The sequence below is a fragment of the Magnolia sinica genome, chromosome 6, assembly GCF_029962835.1.
Source record: "Magnolia sinica isolate HGM2019 chromosome 6, MsV1, whole genome shotgun sequence".
NCBI classification, from domain to species: Eukaryota; Viridiplantae; Streptophyta; class Magnoliopsida; order Magnoliales; family Magnoliaceae; genus Magnolia; species Magnolia sinica.
Genome location: NC_080578.1, coordinates 20,151,811 through 20,179,185, shown reverse-complemented (window position 1 = coordinate 20,179,185; position 27,375 = coordinate 20,151,811). Strand labels below are relative to the sequence as shown.

At 42.4% G+C, this 27,375-nt stretch overlaps 1 protein-coding gene and 1 long non-coding RNA gene across 8 annotated transcripts; both read right to left on the bottom strand.

The window, feature by feature from the left end:
- Nucleotides 1-4,082: 4,082 nt before the first annotated feature.
- Nucleotides 4,083-5,039, bottom strand: LOC131249544 (uncharacterized). The gene has a single exon (XM_058250349.1). It carries the CDS (start codon nucleotides 5,037-5,039, stop codon nucleotides 4,083-4,085), a length of 957 nt encoding a protein of 318 aa, XP_058106332.1.
- A 10,838-nt stretch (nucleotides 5,040-15,877) lies between these two features.
- LOC131248476 (uncharacterized) lies at nucleotides 15,878-27,168 on the bottom strand. Of its 7 annotated transcripts, none has more exons than XR_009172260.1 (4): nucleotides 26,989-27,159; nucleotides 24,529-26,366; nucleotides 22,830-23,217; nucleotides 15,878-16,652 (listed from the first exon to the last, which is right to left on the bottom strand). It is a non-coding gene; the product is annotated as an uncharacterized LOC131248476 (long non-coding RNA). The 7 variants fall into 7 exon arrangements; XR_009172259.1 differs by having other exon boundaries at nucleotides 15,878-16,637; XR_009172263.1 differs by lacking the exon at nucleotides 15,878-16,652 and having other exon boundaries at nucleotides 22,691-23,217; nucleotides 24,529-24,830; nucleotides 26,294-26,366; nucleotides 26,989-27,168.
- Nucleotides 27,169-27,375: the final 207 nt, after the last annotated feature.

Here is a 27,375-nt window from a genome sequence, read left to right as displayed (position 1 = left end):
GTTAAAAGGGCCAAGGAGCTGGATAAACTGTATTATTTCAGTTACGATATAGGCTATGATGCTTGCCTGGATGAGGTTCGAAAGCTTCATCCAACTCTTGACCTTGGTACTCTCGCAAGAGGTGATGTCGATGATGCCAAACCAGTCGAAGCAGACGAGCCCGAGAACGCCCCTCCTGTCGCCGAAGTCACTGCCGATGCTCAGCCCCCTAGCTCAGTAGCTGATCCCTCTACTCGGAGGGAATGAGACTTATACACACACACACACACAATTCTGGATGGTGAATTTTTTTATGATACTTTTTTTTTATCAATGATGATTACTGGCCGATGGCTTGTTTGCATTTCCTGATTGTCGTAATGATTTTTAGATGTTAATGTTTAAGGACCGACCCCTTGAGGGGCCAACCCCTCACGAACGGCGTGCTCAGTCATTTTCATAGATTAGTCATTGCATGATAAGCCGACTCCTTTTTCAGGGAATCAGGTCATCTTTGGGCTTTTTCCCTGCGTGTGAGGGGATCCCTATGTAGATTTTCGTGGGTTTAACACCCTGACCCCTTCTTGAAGGAATCGGTCCGTTAAGTTAACCTCTACTTATGAGAGGTAACTTCTTCCGTTTGTAGGTAATTTAAAACAAATTATGCAAGTATACGATGCAGAAAAGGAACTTTTATTAAAGGCCCTAAGAGGCCAGTAGCTTCGAGCAATACATTTATTGATGGCTTTCTGTGGCCAGTAATCTTTACGTATAGTAGATCTTCAAGTACTCGGCATTCCAGGGATGGGGGAGCTATCGTCCCTCGAGGTCTTCCAAGTGATAGGAGCCTGGCTGGGTTGATCTGACCACATGGTAAGGCTTTTCCCAGTTGGGCCCGAGCGTCCCGGCCCCCGATTCAGCTGTATTTTGGAAGACGCAACGCAGGACCAAGTCCCCTGGTCGGAACCACCTTGCCTTGACCCTTGAGCTGTAGAATCGTGCTACTTGATGATGCCTAGCGACAACTCGAAGTCAGGCGATATCTCTGGCTTCCTCGAGCAAGTCGAGGCTTGTTGTGATCTGCTTTGCATTCTGATCTTCCTGGTAGTTTCTGACCCTAGCCGTTGGGAGGCCGATCTCAACTGAGACGATCGCCTCCGAGCCATAAGATAGTGAAAAGGGGGTCTCCCCAGTAGACGACTAGGCTGTAGTCCTATAGGCCCAAAGGACAAATGGGAGCTCTTCTGGCCAGTTACCTTTCTCTTTTTCCAACTTCGTCTTAAGATGGTGCTTGATGACTTTATTCACGGCCTCCACCTATTCGTTGGACTATGGATGCAGAGGCGAGGAATAAGCGTTCGAGATGCCGAGCCCTCTGCACATGCTTCTGAACTTATCATTGTCGAACTGCTTGTCATTGTCAGAAACGATGGTGCATGGGATTCTGAATCGACAAATGATATTCTTCCAAACGAAGTCAGGCACTTTCTGTTCGGTGATCTTGGCTACATGCTCAGCCTCGACCCATTTAGTGAAGTAGTCGACTGCGACAATAGCAAACTTTACCTATCCTTTCCCTGTGGGCAGAGGTCCAATGATGTTGATTCTCCACTGAGCGAACGGTCACGTCCCGCTCATGGGGGTCATTTCTTCCGCAGGCTGCCTCGGTATTGCTGCAAACCTCTAACATTTGTTGCAACTTCGAATGTAATCTTTCGAGTCCTCTTAGATGGTCGGCCAGAAGTACACCTGGTGGAGTATCTTTAGAGCTAAGGCTCGGCCATCGGAGTGATTACTGCAGATGCCCTCATGGATCTCTTGTATTACGTAATCTGCTTCTTCGGGTCGAAGGCATTTGAGGTAGGGCTGTGAGTACCCATTTTGTATAAGACCCCATCCAGGATAATGTATCGGGCTGCTCTGATCTTCAGCCGTCGAGCCTCCAGCTTATCCTGGGGGACCTCACCAGATACAAGGTAGTCGTAGATTGGGTCTATCCAACTTGGTGCAGTCTCGACCGGGTTGACCACTTCTCGCTCTACTTGGTCGATGCTCGGGCTCTCTATGAATTCTACGGGAATGATCCGAGAAATCTCTCCTTCCGTGGCCGAGGCTAACCTTACTAAAGCATCGACCCAAGAGTTCTCTGCCCTCGGAACCTGGTTGATGGTGCAACTCCAGAACCTTTCAATCAATTTTCGAGCTTCGGCCAGATAAGCCACCATCCTGGTTTCCTTGGCTTCGTACTCGGTGGAGATATGGTTCACCACAAGTTGGGAATCACATCGCACTTCAAGGGACTGAACCCCCAGACTTGCGGCCAGCCTGAGTCCTGCCAACAAAGCCTTATATTCTGCTTCGTTATTGGAGGCACTAAAGCCGAGCCTGATGGCATATTGGATAGTTGTAGAGTCAGGTGCAACCATGATGTTCCCCGCCCTAGCTCGTTTGGCGTTGGAGGACCCGTCGACATTAAGGACCCACCTCTGCTCTGACTCCAGATCTTTGGCAGGCGATGAAACTGGTGGGGTCGACGAGTTTACTTCTACTTTGGTATCGTCAGTCGGGATGGTGAACTTGGCTATGAAGTCAGCCACAGCTTGGCCCTTGATAGCAGTCCTCGGATGATATTGGATGTCGAACTCCCCAAGCTCCACTGCTCATTTGGTAAGCCGTCCGGAGACATCTGGTTTCTAAAGGACTTACCTGAGGGAGGAGTTGGTCAGGATGATGATGGTGTGTGCTTGGAAGTACGGACGAAGCCTCCGTGCCGAAAAAACCAAGCTGAGCGCTAACTTTTCAATGCTCGGGTATCTGGTCTTGGCGGACACCATGGCTTTGCTCGTGTAGTAAACGGGATACTGTTTATTTCCTACCTCTTTGGTGAGTGCAGAGCTGATGGCCGAGGCCGAGACTGCCAGGTACAATAGTAAGGGCTCACCCTCTTCTGGTTTCGACAGTAAGGGAAGTGAACCCAGGTATTACTTCAGCTCCTGTAATGCCTGCTCACATTCAGAGGTCCACTCAGCCTTCTTGTGACCTTTCAGTTGCTGGAAGAAGGGGAGACACCTATCGGTAGCTCTAGAGATAAACCATCCGAGCGCTGTCACTCGGCCAGTTAGGCATTGGATTTCCTTCGTTGTTCGTGGGGAGCTCATGTCGAGCAGCACTCTTATCTTCTTAGGATTCGCCTCGATGCCTCTTAGGCTGACTTGAAACCCAAGGAGCTTGCCAAAAATGACTCCAAAGACACATTTGGCTGGGTTCAGCTTCATGCGATACTCCTGGAGGATTGAAAACGTCACTCTAAGGTCTGCGAGGTGGTTGGATGCTCTGACGCTTTTAACGAGCATGTCATCAATGTAAACTTCCATTGTTTGTCCGATCTGCTTGGCAAACATCTGATTCACCAATCTCTAGTATGTTGCCCCAACGTTTTTTAGGCCAAAAGACATGACCCGGTAACAGTAGAACCCTTTGTCGATGACAAAGGCAGTCTTCTACCCGTATGGGGGATGCATTGGGATCTGATTGTACCCGGAATAGGCATTCAAGAAGGAGAGGCGTTCGTGTCCGGCTGTGCTGTCCACCAGCTGATAGATCCTTCGGACATGCCTTGTTCAGGTCCGAGTAGTCAACATAAACCCTCCATTTCCCGCTTGCTTTCTTTACAGGACCACGTTGGTGATCCAGTCCAGATAATGTATTTCTTTAATGAAGCCAACACTGAGGAGATTGGAAACTTCATCGGCTATGGCTGTATACCTCTCGGCATCAAAAGCCCTTCTCTTCTGTTTCAATGGTTTGTGATCCGGATCCACATTTAGTCTGTGAACCATAACCTCGGGAGAAATTCCCAGCATGTCCTCGTGTGGCCACGCGAAGAGGTCCTTGTGCTGTTGTAGGAAAGTCAACATCTGAGACCTCTGCTCGGAATTCAGCGATGTCCCGAGTTGGACAGTTCTATTCGGGTCGGCTTCCTCAAGCGGGACGGTCTCCAAGTTCTCGGGGGGATCTTCCGTGGTGTCAAGGACGTTGACGGTGAGGGCCTGTTTCACTGACCCTTTTCTTACAGCTATTGCATAACATCTCTGAGCTTCACACTAGTTCCCTCGGAGGTATCCGACCCCACATTCGGCGGGGAACTTCATCATCAAGTAGTATGTAAACACAACCGCCCTCATCGCATTAAGGGAAGGTCGGCCCAAAATAACATTATGCACCGATGGCACATTGACAACTAGAAAGTTCACTAGAAGTGTGACTTGTTGCTGTCCTTCTCCCGCTGTTACAGGGAGGGAGATGGCTCCCTCGGAGATTACCTTATCCCCGACAAAGCCGTGTAGAGGAGTATTCACGGGTCGGAGGCGCGACCTATCGATACCCATTCTCTCAAACGCCTCGGAGTAAATGACATTGGCTGAGCTCCCTGAGTCAACCAGGATGTGAAAGACTTTTTCGTTGGCTATGGTCATAGCCACCACGAGGGCATCGTCATATGGATGCTGGATTCCGTGTGCGTCATCCTCTGTGAAAGTCAAGTTGCAGGGGCTGACACGGAACTCTTTCTTCGGCCTTTTGGCCAAATTGACATAGTGCTCGGGGTCCGAACTCCGAGAGTGGGCTTTACGAGCCCTATTCAAGTCGCCTCCACTAGATGAACCACCATAGATGGTTCGAATTTCTATAGGTTCTTCCACTGCTTTGCTCGACCTTTCTTCTTTCTGAGCCAACCTCTCCTCCTTAGTGTATCGACGCAGATGACCCTTGTGGATAAGGGTCTTGATCTCGTCCTTGAGATCCACACAGTCGCTCGTGTTGTGGCCGTGGTCGCGGTGGAATCTGCAGTACTTGCGCTTGTCCCGGTTCTCTACGTCGGTCTTCATGTAGACAGGCCAATTCAGGAGTCTCTGGCCTCTAATATCTAACAGAATATGCTCCGTAGAGGTGTTGAGAAGAGTGTAAGAATGGAATTTTCCCTCGGGCCTCTGGCTCGGCCCATGATCACGAGGGGCTTGGTCATTAAGTTTTTTTTGGATGACTGAGGTTCTTCGTTCCATGGTCTCTTTTCTTTTAACGATGTTTCGGCTGCTTGAATGTTCCTGCGGGAGTTGGAGAACTCCTCGGCATTGGTGTACTTCTGAGCCCTGCTGATGGCTCGGCCAGGGTAGTTAGTGGGTTTTTTCCTATTGAGAAGGTAAACCTTCCTTCATTGAGTTCGCTAAACATGGCTAAAAGAGCCATTTTGTCATCATAATCTTCCACTAACAACGCCTCCTTGTTAAAGTGGGCAATGTAATCCTTTAACGGCTCTTTGTTCCCTTGCTTGAGGGTGAACAGATGGGTAATCGGCTTCCGACTCTTCTTACCAGAGACGAATTGGGTAAGGAACATTCTGTTGAGTTCTAAGAAGGAGCTGATCAATTTTGGTTTAAGTTGTCAGTACCAACTTCGAGCAAACTCGGAGAAAGTTATTGAGAAGGCTCGGCACATCATGGCGTCTGTGGCTAACTGGATTTGCATCCACGAACGGTATGACTCCACATGATCCGATGGGTCTTCGTATCCGAAGAATTGGATGACAAGAGGCATCCTGAACCTCGACGGCATCACCTCGTCCATGATTTCTGAGGTGAAGGGAGGCACGATCTCTTCCATTATTGTTTGGACTGCAGTTGGGACGGACATAGATTGCTGTCTCTTCTGGAACGCCTTAAACTGGTTACGAAGTTCCTTGAACTGTGCTTCCAATGGGTTCTGATTCTCAGCTACTGTCTCTTGGAGGGCATCTGCCACCTCGAATGTTCTGCCCAGCCTACTTCTCTCTAGCAGATGGCGGAGGTCAGTGGGGGCCAGAGCCGAAGTGGCAGACACATAAGACTGTTTGACGTTGTGCGCAGGGTCGGGAGCGCGTGCGGACTGCGCTTGGGAACCTCTGGCCCGGGAAGTGATTGGCGGCGGTCGCTCTTCGGGTGCTAGAGTGATTTCCAACAGGTTTAGCGGTGGCTGCTGGTTCTGCTGCTCCTTCATCCGGCTGATCTCATCCTTCTGTATCTGGACTTCATTTTGCAACGCCTTATATTTTCCTCCTTAGCTCTGAGTCTGTTGGGACGGTCTTATCGGAGCGGACTCGGTGTGCAGCAGCGAAGAAGATTGGTGTTGCCCGCTAGGTTCAGGCTCCACCACTATCTCCTTTTTCTTTCCTCTCGCCATTTCCAGTAAAAGCTACTAGCTTTTTGTTTGCGTTTCCCACAGACGGCGCCAAAAAATGTTGAGATCAAAATCTGGACCACCCTCCACTCAATGCGGTAAACCTACAACAGACCCTGGTCCTACACAAGGAGACCCTAGTTAAGCTGGGGGACCCTCCGATGCCTAAGTTAGGCTAGGGAATCTGGGTCTAAGTTAAATTTAGAGAGAAGATGCAAGATATTGCGTACCTGTAACCATGGGGTCCTCTAGTATTTATACCTGTGGGTGAAACGATCCACGTCCGTCAATCTCAGCGTGATTCACTCAATCAGCGGGATGTTATAATCGTGGAGATATTATCCGTAATCTTTGGACTGTGCGGCATATCGTGTCTTAATGGCGCGTATCTTTGGGCGAGATCGTCGGTCACGTCCGCATTCAGGTTGACTTCTAGACTCGGCGTATGAAGTACTATCACCAACTCGTCCTCAGCCTCGACACATAATACGCCCATGCCTGAGCTCAGCCTCGACCTCGGCACATGGAATATTCGTACTCTGACTAGGCCTCGGATCATACGGATATGAATCCGAGTTCCAAAGGTCGGAGTTCGTCGATAGGTTACTGAGGTCGGAGTTCATTGTTTAATGCTAAGAACGAAGATCAGGGCTCCGCTCAACCATTCCCCTTCAGATGAGGACGAGGGTTCATGTTGGCGAATCAGAATGGCAGTTCTGAGTGACTTGGGAGTTGGTCCCTGATGTTATACTCCTTTCAAAGCCTTATCATCTGAGGCGAGTAGCTTAGGCTGATCCCGATTATCCTGCACAAATTTCCCCATAACTAGATTCAAAAAACATAATTATTACACATAGCAGGGATTGTCCCTTGTTACCATGGGATAAGCTTAATTCCATGCTATGTTTGTAATATGATGGTACATTAAATGGATATACCCACCATCATTTGAAACTATTGAGAATAACACATGTATTATATCTAAACCGTTCATCTATTTTGTAACCTTATTTTATGGGATGAGCCTAAAATTGAGGCAGATCCAAAACTTATGTGGCCCCTAAGAAGTTTTCAATGGTAGGTTTTCAATCCCCTCTGCTTTCTATGGTGGGGTCCACTTGAGCTTTAGATCTACCTGATTTTTCGGCCCATGTTCTAAAATGATCTCGAAAAATGGGTGGACGGTGTGGATATAGCCCACACATCATGGTGGGACCTACACAACTTACTAACATTGAGTGGAATTAGCACAGGACCCAATGCAATTCCATCTAATCTAATTCTAAGTTTTTCCATTCTTCTCAAACATTGAGTGGAATTGGCACGAGACTTAATGCAATTCCATCCCACCTAATCCCATCTAATACCATGCGCCAAACGCCCATGATCGGTGATGAATGAAACTTAAATTGATATCATTTATATGTGATTGTTATGTGATATATATATATATATATATATATAAATGCTCAACTACACGCAAGTTTGCAAAGAACTTATGTGAACTTGTTTGAGAACTCATCACACGTGATGTGAATCCAAAATCTAACTGGTCCACGTGAAGCAGTACCTCATGAAACCCCTGAGCCCAATTTTTACTTTGATCCAAAACTTTGGTGGGCCATGAAAAATGAAAACAGTTTCCTCCCTTGATTTTCATTTCTCTTTGCTATGGCCATCAGAATTTTAGATCAAGGTGAAAAATTGTCCCTGGAGGTTTTATGGGATTCCGCATTATATGAACTGTTCGGCTCTCTCTCTCTCTCTCTCTCTCTCTCTCTCTCTCCCTATATATATATATATATATATATATATATATATATATATATATATATATATATATATATATATATATATATATATGGGAAAAGGTACTATGCGCTCGACGTCACAATTAGCTCCCGTGAGGTCGAGCTGTGTGGGCCCCACCGTGATGCGTGTCGACCATCAACACCGTGAATTTGATGGGTCTCCTCTAAATTATGTGATATCCCAAAAATCAGCCATATACGGAACTCAGGTGGGCCATACCATCTAAAATCATGTGAAACACCATTAAAACATATAAAAGCACTTGGTGGGGCTACTTGAGTTTTTAATTCTGCTGAAACTTGGTCTGAACCCTCATGCAAGTGGGACACACATAACGGATGTGCTGGATTTGCAAACCACATCTCTGTTGCCCCAAAAAACTGATTATGAATGTTTTAATGGTGCACGGCCCCTCCCTACTTCTGTATGTGGTGTGGCCCACACAAGTCACGGTTTGACTTGATTTTTGAGACTTAGGCCCACGATGGAATGGTGCATGTGACTGATGGGTTAGATGTTCAAAACGCATCACGGTGGGGCCCACACAGCTCGACCTCATGGGACGGACTCGTTAGGTCGAGCGCATCGTACCTTTCCCCTATATATATATATCACATGAACCGTTTGGATCAGACACCCTTAACACGTGTGCAAAGGTACGCAGGTAAGCATGACTATATGTACATATATGTATATGTATTATTGGTTCTGAAACTCGGAACTGAGATACACGCTTGCAATTCAAATAAAAATGTATGAATATATATAGATCCTTTCAGCAAGCACTGAGAAAGCAATCTTAACCAATTAGTAAAATAAAAAGGTATGGATGTAAGCCCTTTGACCAGATACGGAGAAAACGACACGTGATCATTTTCACACACATTGAATGGCCTTGGTAAAGCGGCCCGCATCAACTACCATCCAGGGTCACGTTCTCACCGTTGGGTGGTGTGCATGTGAGGGATCCTATCCGTTCATTAGGTATCATTATCCGAAAGAATCACACACGTCAAATAATCTCAACCGTCCCATTTAATGTTCAATAGATAATGGTCTGCATATGACAGTCAATAGCCCATTATCCAGTGGTTGGAATTTTCCAGTCACTGCAGTAAATGGTAGAGTGACCCTCCATTGCCACAGCTATACCGGCACCGGATCCTCTACAACACCTGTTTTACCCAGCGTCTAAAACAGCGAAGCTCTTTGGGCACGCCATGTTGCATGTGTGAACTACTCCGGCCAAAAGGTGTGCCGGAGTGGGCCACACCACGAGAAAATATAGAAATGGCATCCCAACCATAGGTTCGTGCGTGTAGCCACCACGTACGGTGCATACCTTTCATCCAACCTAGTCATCAGGTGTGACTCGGTACGATGAAGGGAAGAAAGTTGATGTTTTATATTTACATTGTACATGAGGAATATATACTAATGGACACTAATGCAAAACCGGGTCGTGTGTAATGTAGAGGTACGCGCATTGGCTCTACATATTCAGCTTTTGTTACAGTATTTTACTAAAAAGACAAAAGGATGAGGATTGCGTGTATCCCATTTACTACCATGTGAGCAGGATAGTATGCATACACGTGGATGTCTGTGTCGAAGGCAGAGGAGATTCCGGTGCCAATTTGTAGAAATTTTGAATTTGTAAATTTGTAATTATAAAAATTTAGAATTAAAAAATAATTTACAAAATTAGAAATTTAAATAAGGAAAAATTTAGAAAATTTATTTGATTCAAAGCATAATGAATATCACTTTGCTTGAAATTGATTTGTCCTCGTTTGAACGATAACAGTAGAGTTGGGCATATCTGACCCAATCCGGTGGATCCGACCCTTTCCAAACCGAACCGACGACCTGGATCGGTGCGGATCGGGTAGGGCCATTCAGATTTGACATTTTTTCGGATCGAGATCGGGTCGTGGTCAATTCGAACCGATCTGTTTCGAAAACTTGATCCGAATGGATCCGGAGCAATCCGATTGGACCCGATCCGAAGTGGTTCTTATCAATAATTCTACTTTTTCCTGTGGTATGGTCCACTTGAGCTTTGGGTATGCATCAATTTTAGGTTCAACCACTAAAATGATTTGGAAAAACGAATGGACGACATGGATAAACCACATGCATTCATGGTGGGCCCCAATAGAGTTTACTCAATATAATAAGAAGAGGATTTGTTGGTGTACCATACACAACTATATAGCTGTTGTAGGTTGTAGCTATAGGTACGTGTCACGCGAAGACGAGCACTGACGCTCCTCAAGCTCCAAGTTGTACGAACGGTTTAAAGGAGATCAAAGTTATATGGGCCCCACAATGATGTATTTATTATATCTACACCGTTCATATATTTTTAGAGATCATTATAGAGCATTATCCAAAAAATGAATCATATCCAAAGATCATCTGGACCACACCACAAATAGCAGCAAAGAATAATTTTCACTGTTAACCAATTCGTTGGGCCCACCATAATGTTTATTTTCAATCCAATATGTTCATAAGGTCACAAAGACCTGAATTAAGAGGCATAACAAATTTCAAATTGATCCAAAACTTCCATGAGACTATGACCCCAAAAAGGGTTTTAATCATAGACGTTCAATCCCCATTGCTTTTTTCAGTGTGGTCCACTTGATAGTTAGATCTATCTTATTTTTCATCTCAAGCCTAAAAACGTGCTCACCAAATGGATGGACGTTTTGGATATAACACATACTCCATGATCAAACTCACAGAACTTGCTAACATCAATACAGCAATGCATGCACTTTCGTGCACAGCCCGGACTCGGAGATTGATTGAAAAGGCAGCCCATACAAGCAGCGATAGAAGGGGTGATTCACGGTACACATGCAGCAGTGAAACAGACGTGTGAGATCCTGACTAGTCACAAGGTGAGGCTTCGGGGCTAACCGTTCACATATGTCATGTGCCATAAATCAGGTCATTCCGTTCATAACTTGGGCCACACTCGTTTAAATAAAATGGACGCTCCGAAAGAAAATCACCAACGACGTATATTAACCGTACAGATATAACGCCCCTGATCAGTGAACGATCCTAAAATTTAGGACAGGCGTGTAAGTGGGCTAGATCATAAATTTACCACGGCGTTTCGTATGTCGCGATTCACCTAGATGCGATTTTCCTACAACAGTTGGTGTAGAGAGTTGGTGCGGCAAAAGGCTCTGTGGAGCGCACTGTAGGTATGTGTGACATCTACAGTTGCACGTCATGCACAGCACATCAACACAGTTGTAGCGTCTCAAGCTCCGAGTTGCACGAACGACTTAAATGAGATCAACATTACATGGGCCCCACAATGATGTATTTATTATATCCATACCGTTTATCCATTTTTCATGATCATTTTAGAGCATTTATTAAAAAATGAATCATATCTAAAGCTTAAATGGACCACACTGAAAATAACAGCGAGGATAATGATTTTCATCGTTAAAAAAGTCGATCTGAATCGTACCCTACCTGATCTGACTCAGTTTCCTTGACCGAGTCGGACTCAGTTCGGGTCAAGCCAACCGTGCGTCGGATCCGTTTGACTTCTATGTCTCGGACTTAGTCCCGGATCGGATCGGGTTCGGGTCAGCCCAGCTAGATTTCGGACCAAATCGAGTTAGACCCAATCTGATCCGACTTGGTCCGATGCCCAGCTCTAGATAACAGTAATGCGATAAGAATACTGGACAATCAACCTCCAGAATACTATCGAATGTTGTCTCGTCATATTGGTGCACTCTATGTACGAAGATCCGAACCGTCACTGTATGTCTAATCCGAAGATTGAACCAGATGAACCAAAAGAAACCGTTAAAGAAATTTGAAGTAAGGGGCATTGAAAGATTGATTGATTGTGATATTCAAAACCAGAGAAATTCCTTATATAGATTTTAAAGGTTACCTTGAATGTATTCGTGCGAACCCTTGCCAATAGTCAAGACTATTAGGTTTTTTGAAAAAGAAAACTTTTTGTTTTTTGAATCCGTTTGAAATTTCAAAACAAATAATCATTTTGGTCAATCGTTGCAAAACGGAATTTCAAAAGGCAACAAAAAAAAAAAGGTTTGGCTTCCAAATATACTTGCGCGTGAGGGGCGCACACACACCGCACCATGCCAAGCTATGCCCACGACTCCAGCCCCGCGTGCGCATGTGTGGTTCATGGCATGGATTGGGGTTGTTGGTATAACCCTCCAAACAATCAAATTCACATGCCCCTTGAAAGGGGGCTAAGCCCTGTGCAAATTCATCGTCTTATAAAGTAAAGTTTTTCTCCTTGCCTATTTGGTGAGACTAAACCCATACTACTATAAGATAAAATGCCTTTGTTGCTTTTAAAAATTTTAGAAGGAATTTTCAATCCAAATAAAAGTTTTTTTAAACACCAAAATGCAACAACATAAGTTGAGGTTTGAGAGAAATTTTAAAGTTTTAAAAGAGAAATACATATACGTATTTCCTCGTGTGTTTCCTCACTGCTAAACACGGAATTTCTCTCTATACACAGGAAAACTTTGAGGCGTAAATGTCCTGTGGGCCCCACCATGGTGTACGTATTACGTCTGCACCATCTAGCCATTTTCACAGATTGATCTAGGGCATGGGCCTGAAAACTAAGCAGATCCAGAACTCAAGTGGACCACACCAGGGAGAGCGAGTGCCACCTCTTCCATGGAGATGGAGCATCTGACGCAACGGACCAGGCCACACAAACCTACTCCCTCCAAATTATCCCGAACCTAAATGTGACTTCTCTCTAGTCGTTCCACGATAATTGAGAGAGGCATTTTAGGATTTAAATGATAGGTGGAAGAACCTAGTAAGGAACAAGTAGGGGAATTAAACGCTACCAATGAAATCTTATTAAGCTCACCATGACATTTATTTGCCATCCAACCTGCTCATTTGGTCACACACACACACACGATGAAGGGAGAACACAAATATGATCCGAGCCTTCCGTGGCCTAAGAAGTTTTTAACGGTAGGCGTACAGTTACCATTATTTTTTGTACGTGGTGTGGTCCACTTGGGTTTCAACAGTAGACAGTCAATCCCCACTGCTTTCTTTAGTATGGTCCACTTGAGCTTTAGATCTTCCTTGTTCTTGAGCTCATATACTAGACCAAATTTGGCAAAATGGATGGGCAGTGTGGATCTAATACATATATCATGGTGGGCCCATGAATATGCATGCCTTGAAAGATTTTCTTTCGGCATATAGAGAGATATTTAGTGTAAACCATTAAGCATGATGGTAAAACACAAATATCAGCTTGATCAAAGTCTTATATCTGCGCCGTTTTTTGTTTCATTTCTTAGAATGGTATGAAAAAATGGATGGATGGTGTGGATCTGATACATACATCATGATGGGACCCATGAGAGTTCCACATGTCAACACTTTCGGTTTTCTTCTCTCGGCCTGGAATGTGCTGCACCATGGGAGTGGATTGGGTGAGACTCGGCCTCACCCAAGAGGGTGCAGCCCTTACCATGGTGCCCACCTTTCCTGTCCATCTGTTTTTCTAAATCATTTTAGGACATGATCCCAAATATTAAGAAAATCCAATTATCGGTGGACCATATGTCATGAAACAGTGGTGATTGAACACCCTATCATTCAAATTTTCTTAGAGAGTGTACCTTAATGTATCCATAGTTTTTATTTGCCATCCAATCTGTTGATAAGTTCACATAATCCTTAATGAAGGGGAAAAACAAATATCAGCTTGATCCAAAACTTTTGTGGCTTATTAATGGTCAATCGCCACTGTTTCCCATGGTATGGTCCACCTGATCATTGGATGGGTGGGCTCACGATAAAGGTTGTGCCTTCTTGGGTGAGGCCGGGGTCTCACCTAATCCTCCCCCCTGCCGCACACAGCATGCATCAGAATTCTTGATGTTTAAAATTTAGTGGGCCCTACAATGGTGTATTTCTTAAATCCACATGTCTATCCATGCTTTTCTGATCATTCTAGGATAGGAGCCCAATCATTTAGGGGTGTACACGAACCGAGCTAGCTCGACTCGACTTGGTTTGAAGCTGAGTTCGAGCCAAGACGAGCTGCTTTATTTTATTTTTTTTAAATAAAAAAATTTAAAAATAAAAAAAAATCTCGGACTCCCCAGATCGACTCGACTCGGATCGAATCCAGCTCGAATCGAACTCGGACCGAACAAGTTCAGTGACTCGGTTTCTTTGCCAATGATGTTGCTCACCAAGTGTTTGATAAAATGACTCAACGAAGTGTGGCTGCTAGCAAAGAAGGTAGGTACATGAAACAAATACTCTTTTTTTCTTAGTTTTTATGTTACTTAGAAGGTGTTTGATAAAATACCTGTAAAACCATTGCTTCTATTTTACATATAGAGGGATTTTGAAAGTGCAGTCCAGGTATTTGTGGAAATGCCTCGATGGCGAACTCGACTCGATCTTGGCTCGAACTCGGCCTGAGCTGCTGACCAAACGGAGCCGAGCTGCCAAGTCAGGCTCAAGGACCGAGCTGAGCCGAGATGTACACCCCTACCAATCAATGAATCCAAAACTAAAAGTAGATTACGCCACTTAAAACAGTAGGAATTGATGCTACCGTTGCAAATTTCTTTGAGCCACGGGAGGCTCTTATCAAGCTGTTATTTGTATGTGTGGTCTTATGAATGGGTTGGATGGAAAATAAGCCTCACAGTTGGCCCTAGAAAAGTTTCAACCCACTACTTTTTATGTGGTGCGATCCACTTGAGCTTTGAGTGTACCTTATTTTTGGGCTCATGCTCTAAAATTATCTGGAAAAAATTGATGAAGACTAGATCTATCACAAAAATTAAGGTGGGACCCAAAAAAGTTTCACAAGTTAAAAGTTGTGTTGCGGTTAATCTTGTTAGCTAGAGTCATCTAAAAGGACATGGACAAATGAGAATCAACAGAACTAGAATTGCCTATGTCCAGACAATCCGCACTCTTGAGCAAATACATGTGTTTCTCTTTTTTAATTTTAAAATTTTCTCAACTTACATCAGACGCCTATGATGTTGACCAATAATAATGTATGTGGTACCTGAATTGCATATCCCTTCAACACAGACGATCCACGCTCCAGTTCTAACATGGGAGAGCGATACAACATGATCTATGCCGGCAGAATCTGGCGTATACATGATCTGTCTTGTACACCCATGTGTACCTAGTAAAAATTCCATATATCGATTACAGGATATTTTTCTACATTTCATTTTGTCTACCACACTCCAATACTAAATGTCAAGCCGTTTAACTTTTTAAAAAAAATTATTTTTAATGGTTCAAAGCAGTCAACCCACCATAAGTATTGGACGAATTATTTTATATCAGTTTGCCTTCGGAATTTTCCTTTTTGTCTTCTCCTCAAAAGTATCACAATGCTTGAAATGCGTCCTTATCCTACATTTGGTTGTAGATGATCATTCCATTTCTAAATCACTTATTTTATTTTATTTTTTGGTTTGCTTTCTGAGCTTTCCTTTTTTGTCTTCCCCCTCAAGAGTATCACAATGCTGGGAATGTGTAGGAGGGGAACTTAACCAACATACGGTTGTCAGTCCATTTCTAAACCATTTTTATTTTATGATTTGCAATCCGAATTCTCCTTTTTGTATTCCCCTGGAAATTGTCACAATGCTTGAAATGGGTTTTAAGATTAGTTACCATATGTCCAGTTGTAGATGATCAGTTCATTTCTAAACCGTTGATTTAAATGTTTAGGACCATCAGATCAATGTGATCTTTTGTTTATGTCTCATTTACTATTGGACCAGCAAACTAGACGTTCTGGATCTCCATCACCTATACCAATTGTATGGAAATTAATGTGGAGGTACAGTAACTCCTGTGCCCTTGTATGTATTGAGGTAAAAGATTTAAAAGAAAAACCAAATAAAATACAAGAGTAGCCCATATACTCAAAAGTACGAAACGTTATAACATGCTCTCACAAACTGTACGCGTGAAACTCATGTACTCTTGACCCGGACGCGGAAGCCTATTGCAGGAATCCATCCATTTTTCCAGATAAATTTAAGACAGACAGAAAAATGAGGGAGATCTAAAAACCTATGTGGTCCACACGACAGGAAAAAGTTTGTAGGAAAATGCCCACCGTTGAAACTTCCATGGGTCTATGATGATGTTTATATGCAATCCATACCGTTGATAAGCTCATTCCTATGGGATGAACTGAAAACACAAGAATATTATCTTAATCCGAAAGAAGTGGCCACAGGAATGCTTCAACGGTAGAAGTTCAATCCTCACTGTTTTCTGTTCGTGAGGCCCACTTGAGTTTTGGATATGCCTCGTTTTTGGGCCATGTCCCAAAGATCTAGCCAAACGGATGGATAGGGTGGATTTCTTACGAGCATCACGGTAGGCCCACCTAGCATCCCGTTGCATGAAGTTCCTTCGAAAAGTTTTGGAGGCAGTCCATTCTGACTCCAACCATACGCGTGAAACTCTTAGTATTCTGACGCCTATCATACCGCCGAATTTCCACATCATGGACGGCGGCCGTATAAGAAACCACACCACCCGTTTGGATGGTCCTAATTGTCCCTGTAAATGGCCTGCAAACAGATGGTCTGGGAGAACTACATTATAAAAATAAATAAATAAATAAAATAAATGTACCCTATTTCTGACTATCCTGCAAGAAGCTAACAGAGGATGACAAGTGGCATTGCATCATAAATAGGAAGGGATTTGTCATATATTTAATGTCTCGCAATTCTTTCAAGAGACTCGTTCTTACATGTTGACTATTGAGTTTTTCCCTTTGTTCTTATAGGTTGACTATTGACTTTTTCCTTTTGTCAAATTGCATGATTATTCTAAAAATCCTTTCTATTGGAAGGTACAAAGTAGGGCTGAAAGTTGGGCGGGTTCAACCCGACCACCCGTGAACGACCCAACATTGGGTTGGGCTTGGGCAGGATGTATCAGGTCCGATCTCAAGCTTGGGCTGTACAAACAACAACCCGATAAAACTTGGGACGGGTTCGGGTTGAGGTCTCGGGTTGTGCAACCCAACCCGAACTCGATCAATATATAAGTTACTTATAAATTATAATTGAGTGTGGATTGTTTGTGTCGAAGGTACACTAGTGATGTCGGGTCTCATTTGTCCACGTCATTTCCAATGACTCAAGCTAACAAGATATGCCGGATTTATCTCTCCCAAATAGATTGCATGCTATGCTACATGACTTTTAAAGGAGTAGTTGTCCTATATTTTACCTTATTTTTTTAAAAGAAAAAATGAAGTTATTTAGGATGAATAATCACACATATAATTAATAAAATCATAGATGCAAAAAATAAGTCCTATATCGAAATATAATAAATTAATGTAATAACGAAAATATTAGCACATATACACCCGACCAAACCGATCAACTCGACTGAGCCCGCTTGGGTTGGGCTTGGGTTGAGAATTCCCAACCTGAGGTTGGGTTGGGTTGGGTTAGGGTTGAGGTATAGGAACCTTGGGTTGGGTTAGGGTTGAGCACCAACCCGAACCAACCCAACTCGCCCGACTTTCAGCCCTAGTACAAAGCAATCCATTTTCCAAGGAAAAAACTCGCCTTTGATTATCACCTGATTGTTATAAATTTTTGCAAGTAACTTAAGTAATCGATCTTCTCAAAATATGGTCATATATATTTATATTGAATGAATCTGCGTATTTCGAAGGTTGGGGTCAAAGTTGATCAGTTTAGATCAAGCTGTTTTATTGATTATCGCATGCCCATCATGACAGAAAATAAACTGATTGCCAACAAAAACAGGGAGAGTTTAATTGTCTCTCTCTCTCTCTCTCAATTAAACTCCAAAATCAAAGCCACACGCCTAATTTGAAGGAAAGGTATGAAATAAATATATGTTATCTTAATACCACAAGTACCACCACCAACCTCTATAAGTAGTAGTAGCGAGAACCACATTTAGCACAACCCAAGAATCCCTTTCTTTCTTCGGTGCGTCTCTCTCTCTCCTCTTCTTCCTTTCTTTCTTCGGTGCATCTCTCTCTCTCCTCTTCTTTCTTTCTTTCTTTTCACCAAATAGCATGTTCTTACCAATGGCTGGATGTGTGTTAGTACTAACATTCTCCTTCTTTGCACACATCACAGTCAAAATATTTTTCGGATTTTTAGAAGAGATGAGGAAGAGAGAGTCTTCCACCAGGCCCTATGCCGCTTCCTGTAATAGGCAACTTACACCAAATCGGCCTTGGGGAGATAGAGCCCCAGCTAAAGAAGCTCCATGACAAGTACGGCTCCATGATAACCGTCTACCAGGGCCCTGAGCGCCATATCTTCATTGCCGGACATGACGTTGCCCACCAGACACTCATCAAAAATGGCATTGCTTTCGGCCACCGTCTCCCAGCCGCCCCGGAGAACTTCCGCCTCTTTGGGGGAGATGCATCAGAGCCTTTCATCGGCTTCACTGATTGTGGCCCTCTCTGGAATCTCTTCCGCCGCAATCTTGCATCCGAGATTCTCAGCCCCACCAGTCTTGGCTCCTTCGCCAATGACCGCGACGAAATCCTCAAGAAACTGATCCATAAGCTCAAGAACGAAGCTGATAAGGCTGAAGATGTCGTCCAGCCTCTGGAGACCTTTCGACATGTATTGTTTTCCCTTGCCCTGTTCATGTGCTTTGGAGAGAAGCTGGATGACGAGGCTGTAGCTGAGCAATTGGAAGCAGTACGGCTAAGTCATCAGAATTTGAGTAGGTTCATGGTCTTCCATATATTCCCAAAATTCGGCAAGTATATCTTCCCCAAACAGTGGAAGGAGATGCTAGCAATCCGTAGAAGGCTGGTCACCAACCTCATCCCCATTGTACAAACCAGAGCCCATAAAATGGAGGAAAACAAGAAAGATGGCATCTTTTCTTATGCAGATTCACTACTTGCATTGGAGCTTCCAGGAGGTGGGAAACTCAAGGAATCGGAAGTCACCACACTCTGCTATGAATTTCTCACTGCTGGTGTTTCTACCGTAGTGTCGTCATTGCAATGGGCGATGGCGAACTTGGTGAAATACCCAGATGTACAAGCCAAGTTGTATGAGGAGATTGAGAGAATCACCCAGAAAAATGGAGGGGTTATCAATGAGGAGGACTTGAAGAAAATGCCTTATCTCAAGGCAGTTATCTTGGAGACTCTTCGTAGGCATCCACCCGTACATACATTGCTTCCATATAGGGTTTCAGAGGATATAAGCTTGGAAGGATATAACATACCTAAAAATACTTATGTGAATTTCGTGCTGGTAAGTTTGGGTTTGGATGGAAAGGTCTGGCAAGATCCATTGGAGTTCAAGCCGGAGAGGTTCTTGGGAGGTAGGGAAAGTGTCGATCTTACTGGAACGAGGGAGATAAAGATGATACCATTTGGTGCCGGAAGGAGAGTCTGCCCAGGGATGGGACTTGGAATGTTTCATCTGGAATACATGGTGGCCCACCTGATCAAGGAGTTTGAATGGAAGGCCGTGGCAGGAGATGAAGTGGACATGGCTGAGAGTATGGAGATGGACATAGACTACGTAATGAAGAAACCCTTGCAAGCTTGTATAGTGCCAAGAAAATGACAGTGAAGTAAGCTATAAGCATCTGTTGTTGGCAGGATCGTTTGTTCCATTCACTCCTTTTTCATGACCTACTGAAAAATGGGGCCGCTATTTACATTATTTTTATTTATTTTAGAAAGGGTGTAATGGTTTTCATTTGTTTAAAAATAACTATTCAGTGCGGATAGAAATTCTGACCATCACTTCTGTTGGTCGTCTTAACGCCGATGACACCAGCTCACAATATGCACTGATTTTCTCTCTTTTTAATATACTGTGTACCAGTACTACACAACACAACTTTTGATATGGGGAACTTCTTTGTCCCCACCATGATTTATTTGTTAGATCGATATTATCAATTAATTTTTTAAAGATCATTTCAGAGCATGAGCCCAAAAATGAGGCATATCTAAAGCTACTGTTGAAACGTTCCTAAGGTCCACCATGAAATTTATTTGCCATCTAACCTCTTCATGAGGTCACATGGACTTCGATGAAAAAAAAATAACAACAACAACAAATATATGCTTAATTAGAGACTTTCGTGGTCTCAAAAAGTTTTAAACAGTAGGCATTCAATTTCCCCTGTTTCCTATAATATAACCCACTTAAGCCTTAGATCTGTACCTTTTTTGGTCTCATGCTCTAAATTGATATGGAAAATTGGATGGATGGTTTTACTACATATCAACAATTCCAGTTTTTCTCCGAGGGAATGTGCACCACACGGCAAGCAACAATGAACTTTGAGTAGGCCCTTGAAAAAAGCTGCCACAACTTTACAACTTATCAGGAATTCGACAAGTAGAATACCTTGAGCCGTGGTAATGCCCTTAAAAACCTAGCAACCATAACTTCGGTTGGGATTAGATCATGGGCTGATCTCCTAAGCTTACAAACCATAGCTATAGGCATGATGTAAACGACGATACCATTATTAACCAAAATTCTAGTGACTAGACAATCAACCATGTGTGTCAAGACATATATCCGTTTGAGGTGTTGTGTCATCAAGTGAGAAGGTTTTAATGATAACATTCTCAACCTTATCTCCTTGTTCTATTGAGATGGTTGGTCTCGCTCTATACCCTCGCCCAATTATAGCAAACAACGACTTGTTAATTCGTGACCTTCCGCATCCCCTATCATGTGATTTGGCTATTATAGCTTTGCTTGTAAAATTAATAAGAGAGTAAGGACCATGTTTACGACCCACCATGAACAACATTAGGGTCCCAAACCATACCGTGGCATTCCCATTCTTTTCCATGGGTTCTAGCGATTAGTTTTCTTCCATAAGTCTTTCTAAGCATCCTTTATTGGGGTGGACACTCAAATAACTGGTCGTCAGCAAGGGAAGCACCGGGGCTGAAGTTCTCTTCTCCAAGGCCTCCCTCAATGGGTGGGTTTTCTAGGTCTACTGAGGTCGAGCTAGACAGGGTGTCATTATCATGAAATTTTGTATGTTCCTTGGCTTGAAACCTGAGACGTTCTGCTAACAGTCACGCCTTCTTCTGGATAATGTGATAAGCTATCGTGAAGGCTCTGGTTGTGGCTCGTTGTCTCTTTAGGCGGTGCTTCTGCGTCCTAGTCAGCCCAAGAGATTGCTGTGAAAATATTCGGTGGACGACAACAGTCCAGTGATCTTGTTGAGGCTCTATTGGTTTGACCATTCTAAGCCATATATTTTTTTGTTGGATAGTCATATCTACTTGGAATGCATCTCGTTAGGGCTTGACGAGATCATATGATTGTAACTTCCTGAAACTGCACTCTGAAATGGGTGAACCATCCTCATTATCTCCCAGGGTGCAGCCTAATGATGGTGGGCTCCTGGGGACCATTCTGTCTCATAAGATGGTCCGTGTGACTGGTGCTAGGGTTGTGTCACTACATTTGGCCATGCTATTCTGTCAAGCCTCTCGTAAGACTAGATTGTAGTGAAGAGGCACTCTGCAGGTTAGCCAAAGATAGTCATCGATTGCCATCGTGAATTTGCTTAGAGCATCTGTCACATAGTGTGCACTCTAAAGGAAGACTCATTCTTGAGGTCTCTGCCTAATCAGTTTGTTAAGATCGATGCCCCCCCTAAAGTCTTAAGAGTAGAACTCCGAACCTTGTTGGGCAGTTTCTCTGTAAGCTTTGCAGACATTTTCTTCTTAGTTTGAAGTATTGTTCTCGTTATTTTGTCAGCAAGTCATCCTAGTGTTTTAAGGGCTGCCAAGACAACACTGGCGTTAGTGGTTTTGGGAATGGATCTTTATCGATCCTCATAACCTTCTTTTTCTCTAGGAACCTCAGCAAGCATAACCAGTCCTACACTAAATTCAGGATCCACTAATGGGTGTTGTTCACTCAACTCTACTATAACAAATTCATGAATGGGAATAGGATCATGGACACTCTATGCAATAGGTTGACTATTGAGGGACAAAATACTCGAATGTATTGGGGGTGTGCTCCTTGCTTGCAGAAAAGGTGTACGCGTCACTTTCTCTATATACAATGTTATCTGAGAAGATGGACTCTGCCTCCAGAAGAGCATAAATGCAAGAACGTCTTCGTCATCTTTGATTGTATATGGAGGGAGTAATCTACGTATTGCCACACCGTACACAACCTTCATTCTCAAATCAAATTCATCCGGAGTTGTATTCGTAATTTGATGCATTTTATTTAAGAGCTCTTGTATGCAATATCATCCATCACAACAACATATTTTAAGTCCCCACCCATGTACGAGAAACTTCCCTTTTCGTATACAATAGCATATGATGGGCCAACATCACTATGCCAAAATCGCGAATTTGCGATTGACCAGATCCGTCAAAAAACCAAATTTCTGCAAATAAAAAGAAGCATCATATTTCGGTTTTTTTTTTTTTTGAATTTGTTACACTTGATAGTCATCAAAAATAAAAAATAAAAAATTCACATGATTGTTTAATAAGAATCCCATTCACAAAATTGAAAAGATTGGGTTGATTATGAAACAGGACTAAAAATAAAATAATGTAAAGAATATCATCTGCAAAGAAAACTAAACAAATGATCATCATAATTATGTCCCATCAATTAAAATACAAATTTAGGAGATACTTTTATTCTCGATATTTGTACAAACAACCAAATGAAACATAACACAATTAAAACAAAAGAGATATGGTAAAGATGATAGACCTATAAGTTGCTTCCATTGATGTTACATTGTGAATGCTAGCATGATAGTCTTGAACATTGAGAGACATTGCATTAGTTTTATATAAACACAAGATAAAGTGATAAATGCAATCCCAGGATTTGAGTCGTTTACTTTTCTTTTTGCCATAAATTCCTTGAAGTTATCATTCATAAACTCCCTCAAGTTCAAAGAATATGCTCGAATCTAATAGCTATACTTACCAGCCCCATATCATCATGATCGTGCTTTTCGGCTTCTTAATGCCGTGATTAGAAGTCCAAATCACAGGACCAAAGCAAACATCCTGTTGGCAAACCTCCACGAAGGTATTAATTCTATCGAATTTCGATTTTCTCGTTTGGGTATGCGAAACTCATCCACAAGTACCTATATAGCAGCAAATCCATGAATTAATGATAAGGTTGAATTGATGAAAAGAGTAAACGCTTACATCTCATAATAATATACTGACACAAAAAATACATTTCAATAAGATAATTGGTCGAAGGATCAGATTTTTCTAATGTTGGCTTGATTGAAAATCTCAAATGATGGTGGAAAACAACAATAAAAACCTAATGAAGCCGTTTGTTTTTTTTTTTTTATTGTTATTCTATTCAATTTTGACCACAAAAGGATCTCTAAATAAGACAATTGATTTCTCTTGTTTTCCATTAATTTGTGACGATGCTGATTTAGCTGAATTTGAAAGTTATCCAAATGCCATCAATGGTAGAAAATAGTCATCAATATATTTGAAAGAATTGGTTTATGGGTCTTCTTGAAAGACATCATAATACATGAAGCCCGCCAAAATAGGCATTAAAATCCTTACTTTGATAGCCTGTTGCATGAAGAGCATCGCAATAAGCAGACCAAACAGTTCGCCAGCTATGCGGGTAAACCTTGTTACAAGGAACACATGCAATGTATTATTAATCTATTCTAAACAGTATCATCATCTAGTCTTCTTGAACAACATTCATCATTTGGCATCACTAGAGATGTCCCAGAATGATAACCTAAGCAACTCAACTGGTCACACGTTGACAAATAAGGACAGATTGGCTTGTTTTCCTTTCTCCTGTCCAATCAGTGATGGGAGATCAACTAGGTCAGAGGATTGGCCCTATAGAAAAGGGTTGCAATTTTTCACCAACAAGTGCTCAAGTTAGACATCATGGACAGGACTCATAATCTCACTAATGTCATAAACTGGGTTAGAAGGGTTTCCAGTGATTCATGGAAGCTAGCTCATCTATGTATGAAATTCATCAACTCTCTGGTAGGCTAAACATTCCATTTGGAGACACACTGGTAGAGAGGAGAACATAATGACTGATGTTTTAGCTAAAGAAGGGATTGTTGGGCTTTCTGTATGTATTGGGAAACCATTCCCTCTTTCATGAATTTTCTTTCTCCTCTTTTTTAGTAATATTTCAACGAATTCTTTAAATTAATTTTTTTTTTTTTTTTTTTTTTAAGGATAGGTAGTGCAAATTGAGGGTGCAAGCTATGGTATCTACAACAGGAAATCCCATCCATAAAAATAAAAATAAAAGTAAATCTACACTCATTTACTCCTTGAATTTCAATCCACTGTCACTTATCAGCTATGTTACCTAGCTGATAAATCGTAATCCACAGATCAATTTATATACATGTGACTGAAATAGAGGAATTTAACTTGAAACTCACTTGGAAAGCATCACCATGAGCAGATTGACTGACTCCAGCAGAAACCGAGGACGCTGCAGAGGAGGGGGGGGGGGTTACACTTTTCTTTGGACGTCTCGACCCGGCAGTTGAAACTTTCCAAACTTCCTGCAGGAATCAGAAGGTATTCAAGATTGTAAAATAATGTAGAAGTAACACCATATCAATTAGAAGAACTGAGCATGAAGCTTACCTGCCGTCTTTGTGAATCTTATTCTTTTTTCTGGGAAGAAATAATCCCACATCATTCTATACAATGTTTCAGTCAAATGTATCTTCAATGGCTAAATCTCAACATAAGGTATGAAAAGAAGAAGCCATTAATTAATGTAAGCAACAGTTAATTCATTGAATGTGTTCAACAAATTCCAAATAAGATTCACGGAGCAAACCACATTATTTCACCAACTGTAACTACTCAATAAATGAGACAACATAGTATTATTCTCACAGCACATAAAAGGAAAAAAAGGATCCATTGAAAGCTTCCTTGGATGCCAAAACAGATTGGGCATTCTGATCCTTACTAATATGTTGCAAGTAATGATTTTCAGGACTATTGCATAAAAATGCTTGTGAAACAAGAACACGGTTCAGGAGAAGTGAATAGAAGCAGGAGATTCATTGTTTCTTGGTCTCTCAACAAAATTGAAAATTGATCTCGAAGGTTTTGCAAATCAATCTCATTGAACTAGTGACCCAAGGTCTTATCTGATAATAGCATCAGCTGCTCTCAAGATATCAATGAATGCTTTCTTTAGATGAGCTCAAGGTCTCATGTAGTGTGTGTGTGTGTGTGTGTGCACGTTAGATAGACAGCTCCAATACATATATACATACAGTAGACTGAGGTTTGCTAGCCCCACATGCTAGCAAATGTGCCGACCTGAAAAAGGAAAGAATAGTAAGATAGCAACACATGCAAAGATCTATGGGCAACAAATTGCAACACACCAAAGAGAGACCGTAATGCCAAGTGAAAGGTCCAAACTGCTCTACTTAAAGACTATTTCCAGTAACCTTAAGAAATGGTATTTCCGACCTTTTCCTTTATTCAAGAAGACAAAATGAAAGCAATTAATTAACATTAGCTTTTCCCCCACATGTGGCACTTGTGGAACCCAAATGTATGACCATGTGATCAAGTGGATCCACGTGGGGTTGGGGCCATGCTTGCACTAATGGACACTATGATGTGGCTGACTGCTGGCATATACATGAACATTATTGACAGCCTATTGTCCATCTCTTTTGTACATGTATGGCCTAATTGATAGTTAAACAGCCCGAGTTTTTTGGCCAATGATCTAAACAGTAGGTCCCACCTGATGTACAGATGTCTTACACAAGTGCAGGTGGACACATCTGGCTGCATTTAGAGGTTGCATTTGGAAGTGGAGGCTAGCAAACCTCACAGTAAATTATGTGTAGAGCGTACAAGAGTCTGTTTGAATGTCCAACCTCAACATTTGTATTTAAAAATGAGTCGGTTTTTACTCAAACAGGCCTTCCCATATTATGTATCTTTTACACAGTCAAACCCCAGGTGCTAATTGATTCTACGTTGCATAGATCTTATAACGATTCTTTCTGCCTTAATGTTATAGCTTCTCCACTGGCAGTGTTATGTTCTAAATACTTACCAATTCAGGCAATAAACTCTAGGATAATATGTACAGATGCATGCTTGTCTTTAAAATAACCATAACTAAAACATAGATTAATTGGAAGCAAGAAAATGGGTGACCTGGAAAAGCTCAAGAGGAGAGTTGCCATCCTATGGAGCTCCTTTCTTAGCATCTACCCGAAGCATAAATTTTCTGCAACCATACATATAGGCGTTATGGTTGTGCTAGACGATTGCATACTATATTTTAAGATATCTACTTCATTACTTGCAATTAGAATCTAGAACCCAGAATCCTGATTTGCATTTAAAAAAAAAATTTAGGCAGGAATATTATAAATCAAACAAAAACAGAAACAACAAAGGAGGATACCTCCTGGAAAACTGAAAGAGAAAAGAACAAAAAGAAACAAAATACAAATACAAAGCCAAACCCAGGCAGCCCTACTCCGACAAAAGTGAATACAATTGTGGGGCCCGCCATGATTATGTCTTTTATCCATGACTTCCTAACCATTTTTTTTTTCCAAATCAGTTGAGGTCTTGATCTAAAAAATGAAGCAGATCTAAATCTCAGGTGAACCACACCACAGGATATATATATATATATATATATATATATATAGAGAGAGAGAGAGAGAGAGAGAGAGAGAGAGAGAGAATTGAATATCCAACATTAAAAACCTCCTGGGGTCCACTGTAATGCTTATTTGAGATCCGACCTATTTGACAACCCTATTTTGGACAATCCACCCTAAAATCCCTAAATCTCCATTGAGATCGAGAGAGATTGAGAGAGAGTGAGAGAGAAATACCTCAACCGAGCTTCAGAGAGAGAGAGAGAGAGAGAGAGAGAGAGAGAGGGCGTGCGTGGGTAGAGCTTCGGCAACAAGAACGTGGGTGGAGAGAGAGAGAGAGGAGGGAGAGATCCAGAGGAAGAGAGAGGAGAGGGGATTAGGGCGAGAGAGGGATCTGGAGAGGCAGGAGTGGGTACGAGACAGACGGAGACAGGAGCGTGGTTGGGGCATTTCTGACTAAGGGAATGCTCACTTGCGGACGTGCGTACTTTTGCACACGTGTTATAGGCGTTTAATACGAACGTTCCATGTGATGCGGTATCCCATGAAACCTCTACTGACTAATTTTCACCGTAATCTCTTTACCACATAATTTCGGATCATGAGCCAAAACATGAGGCAGAT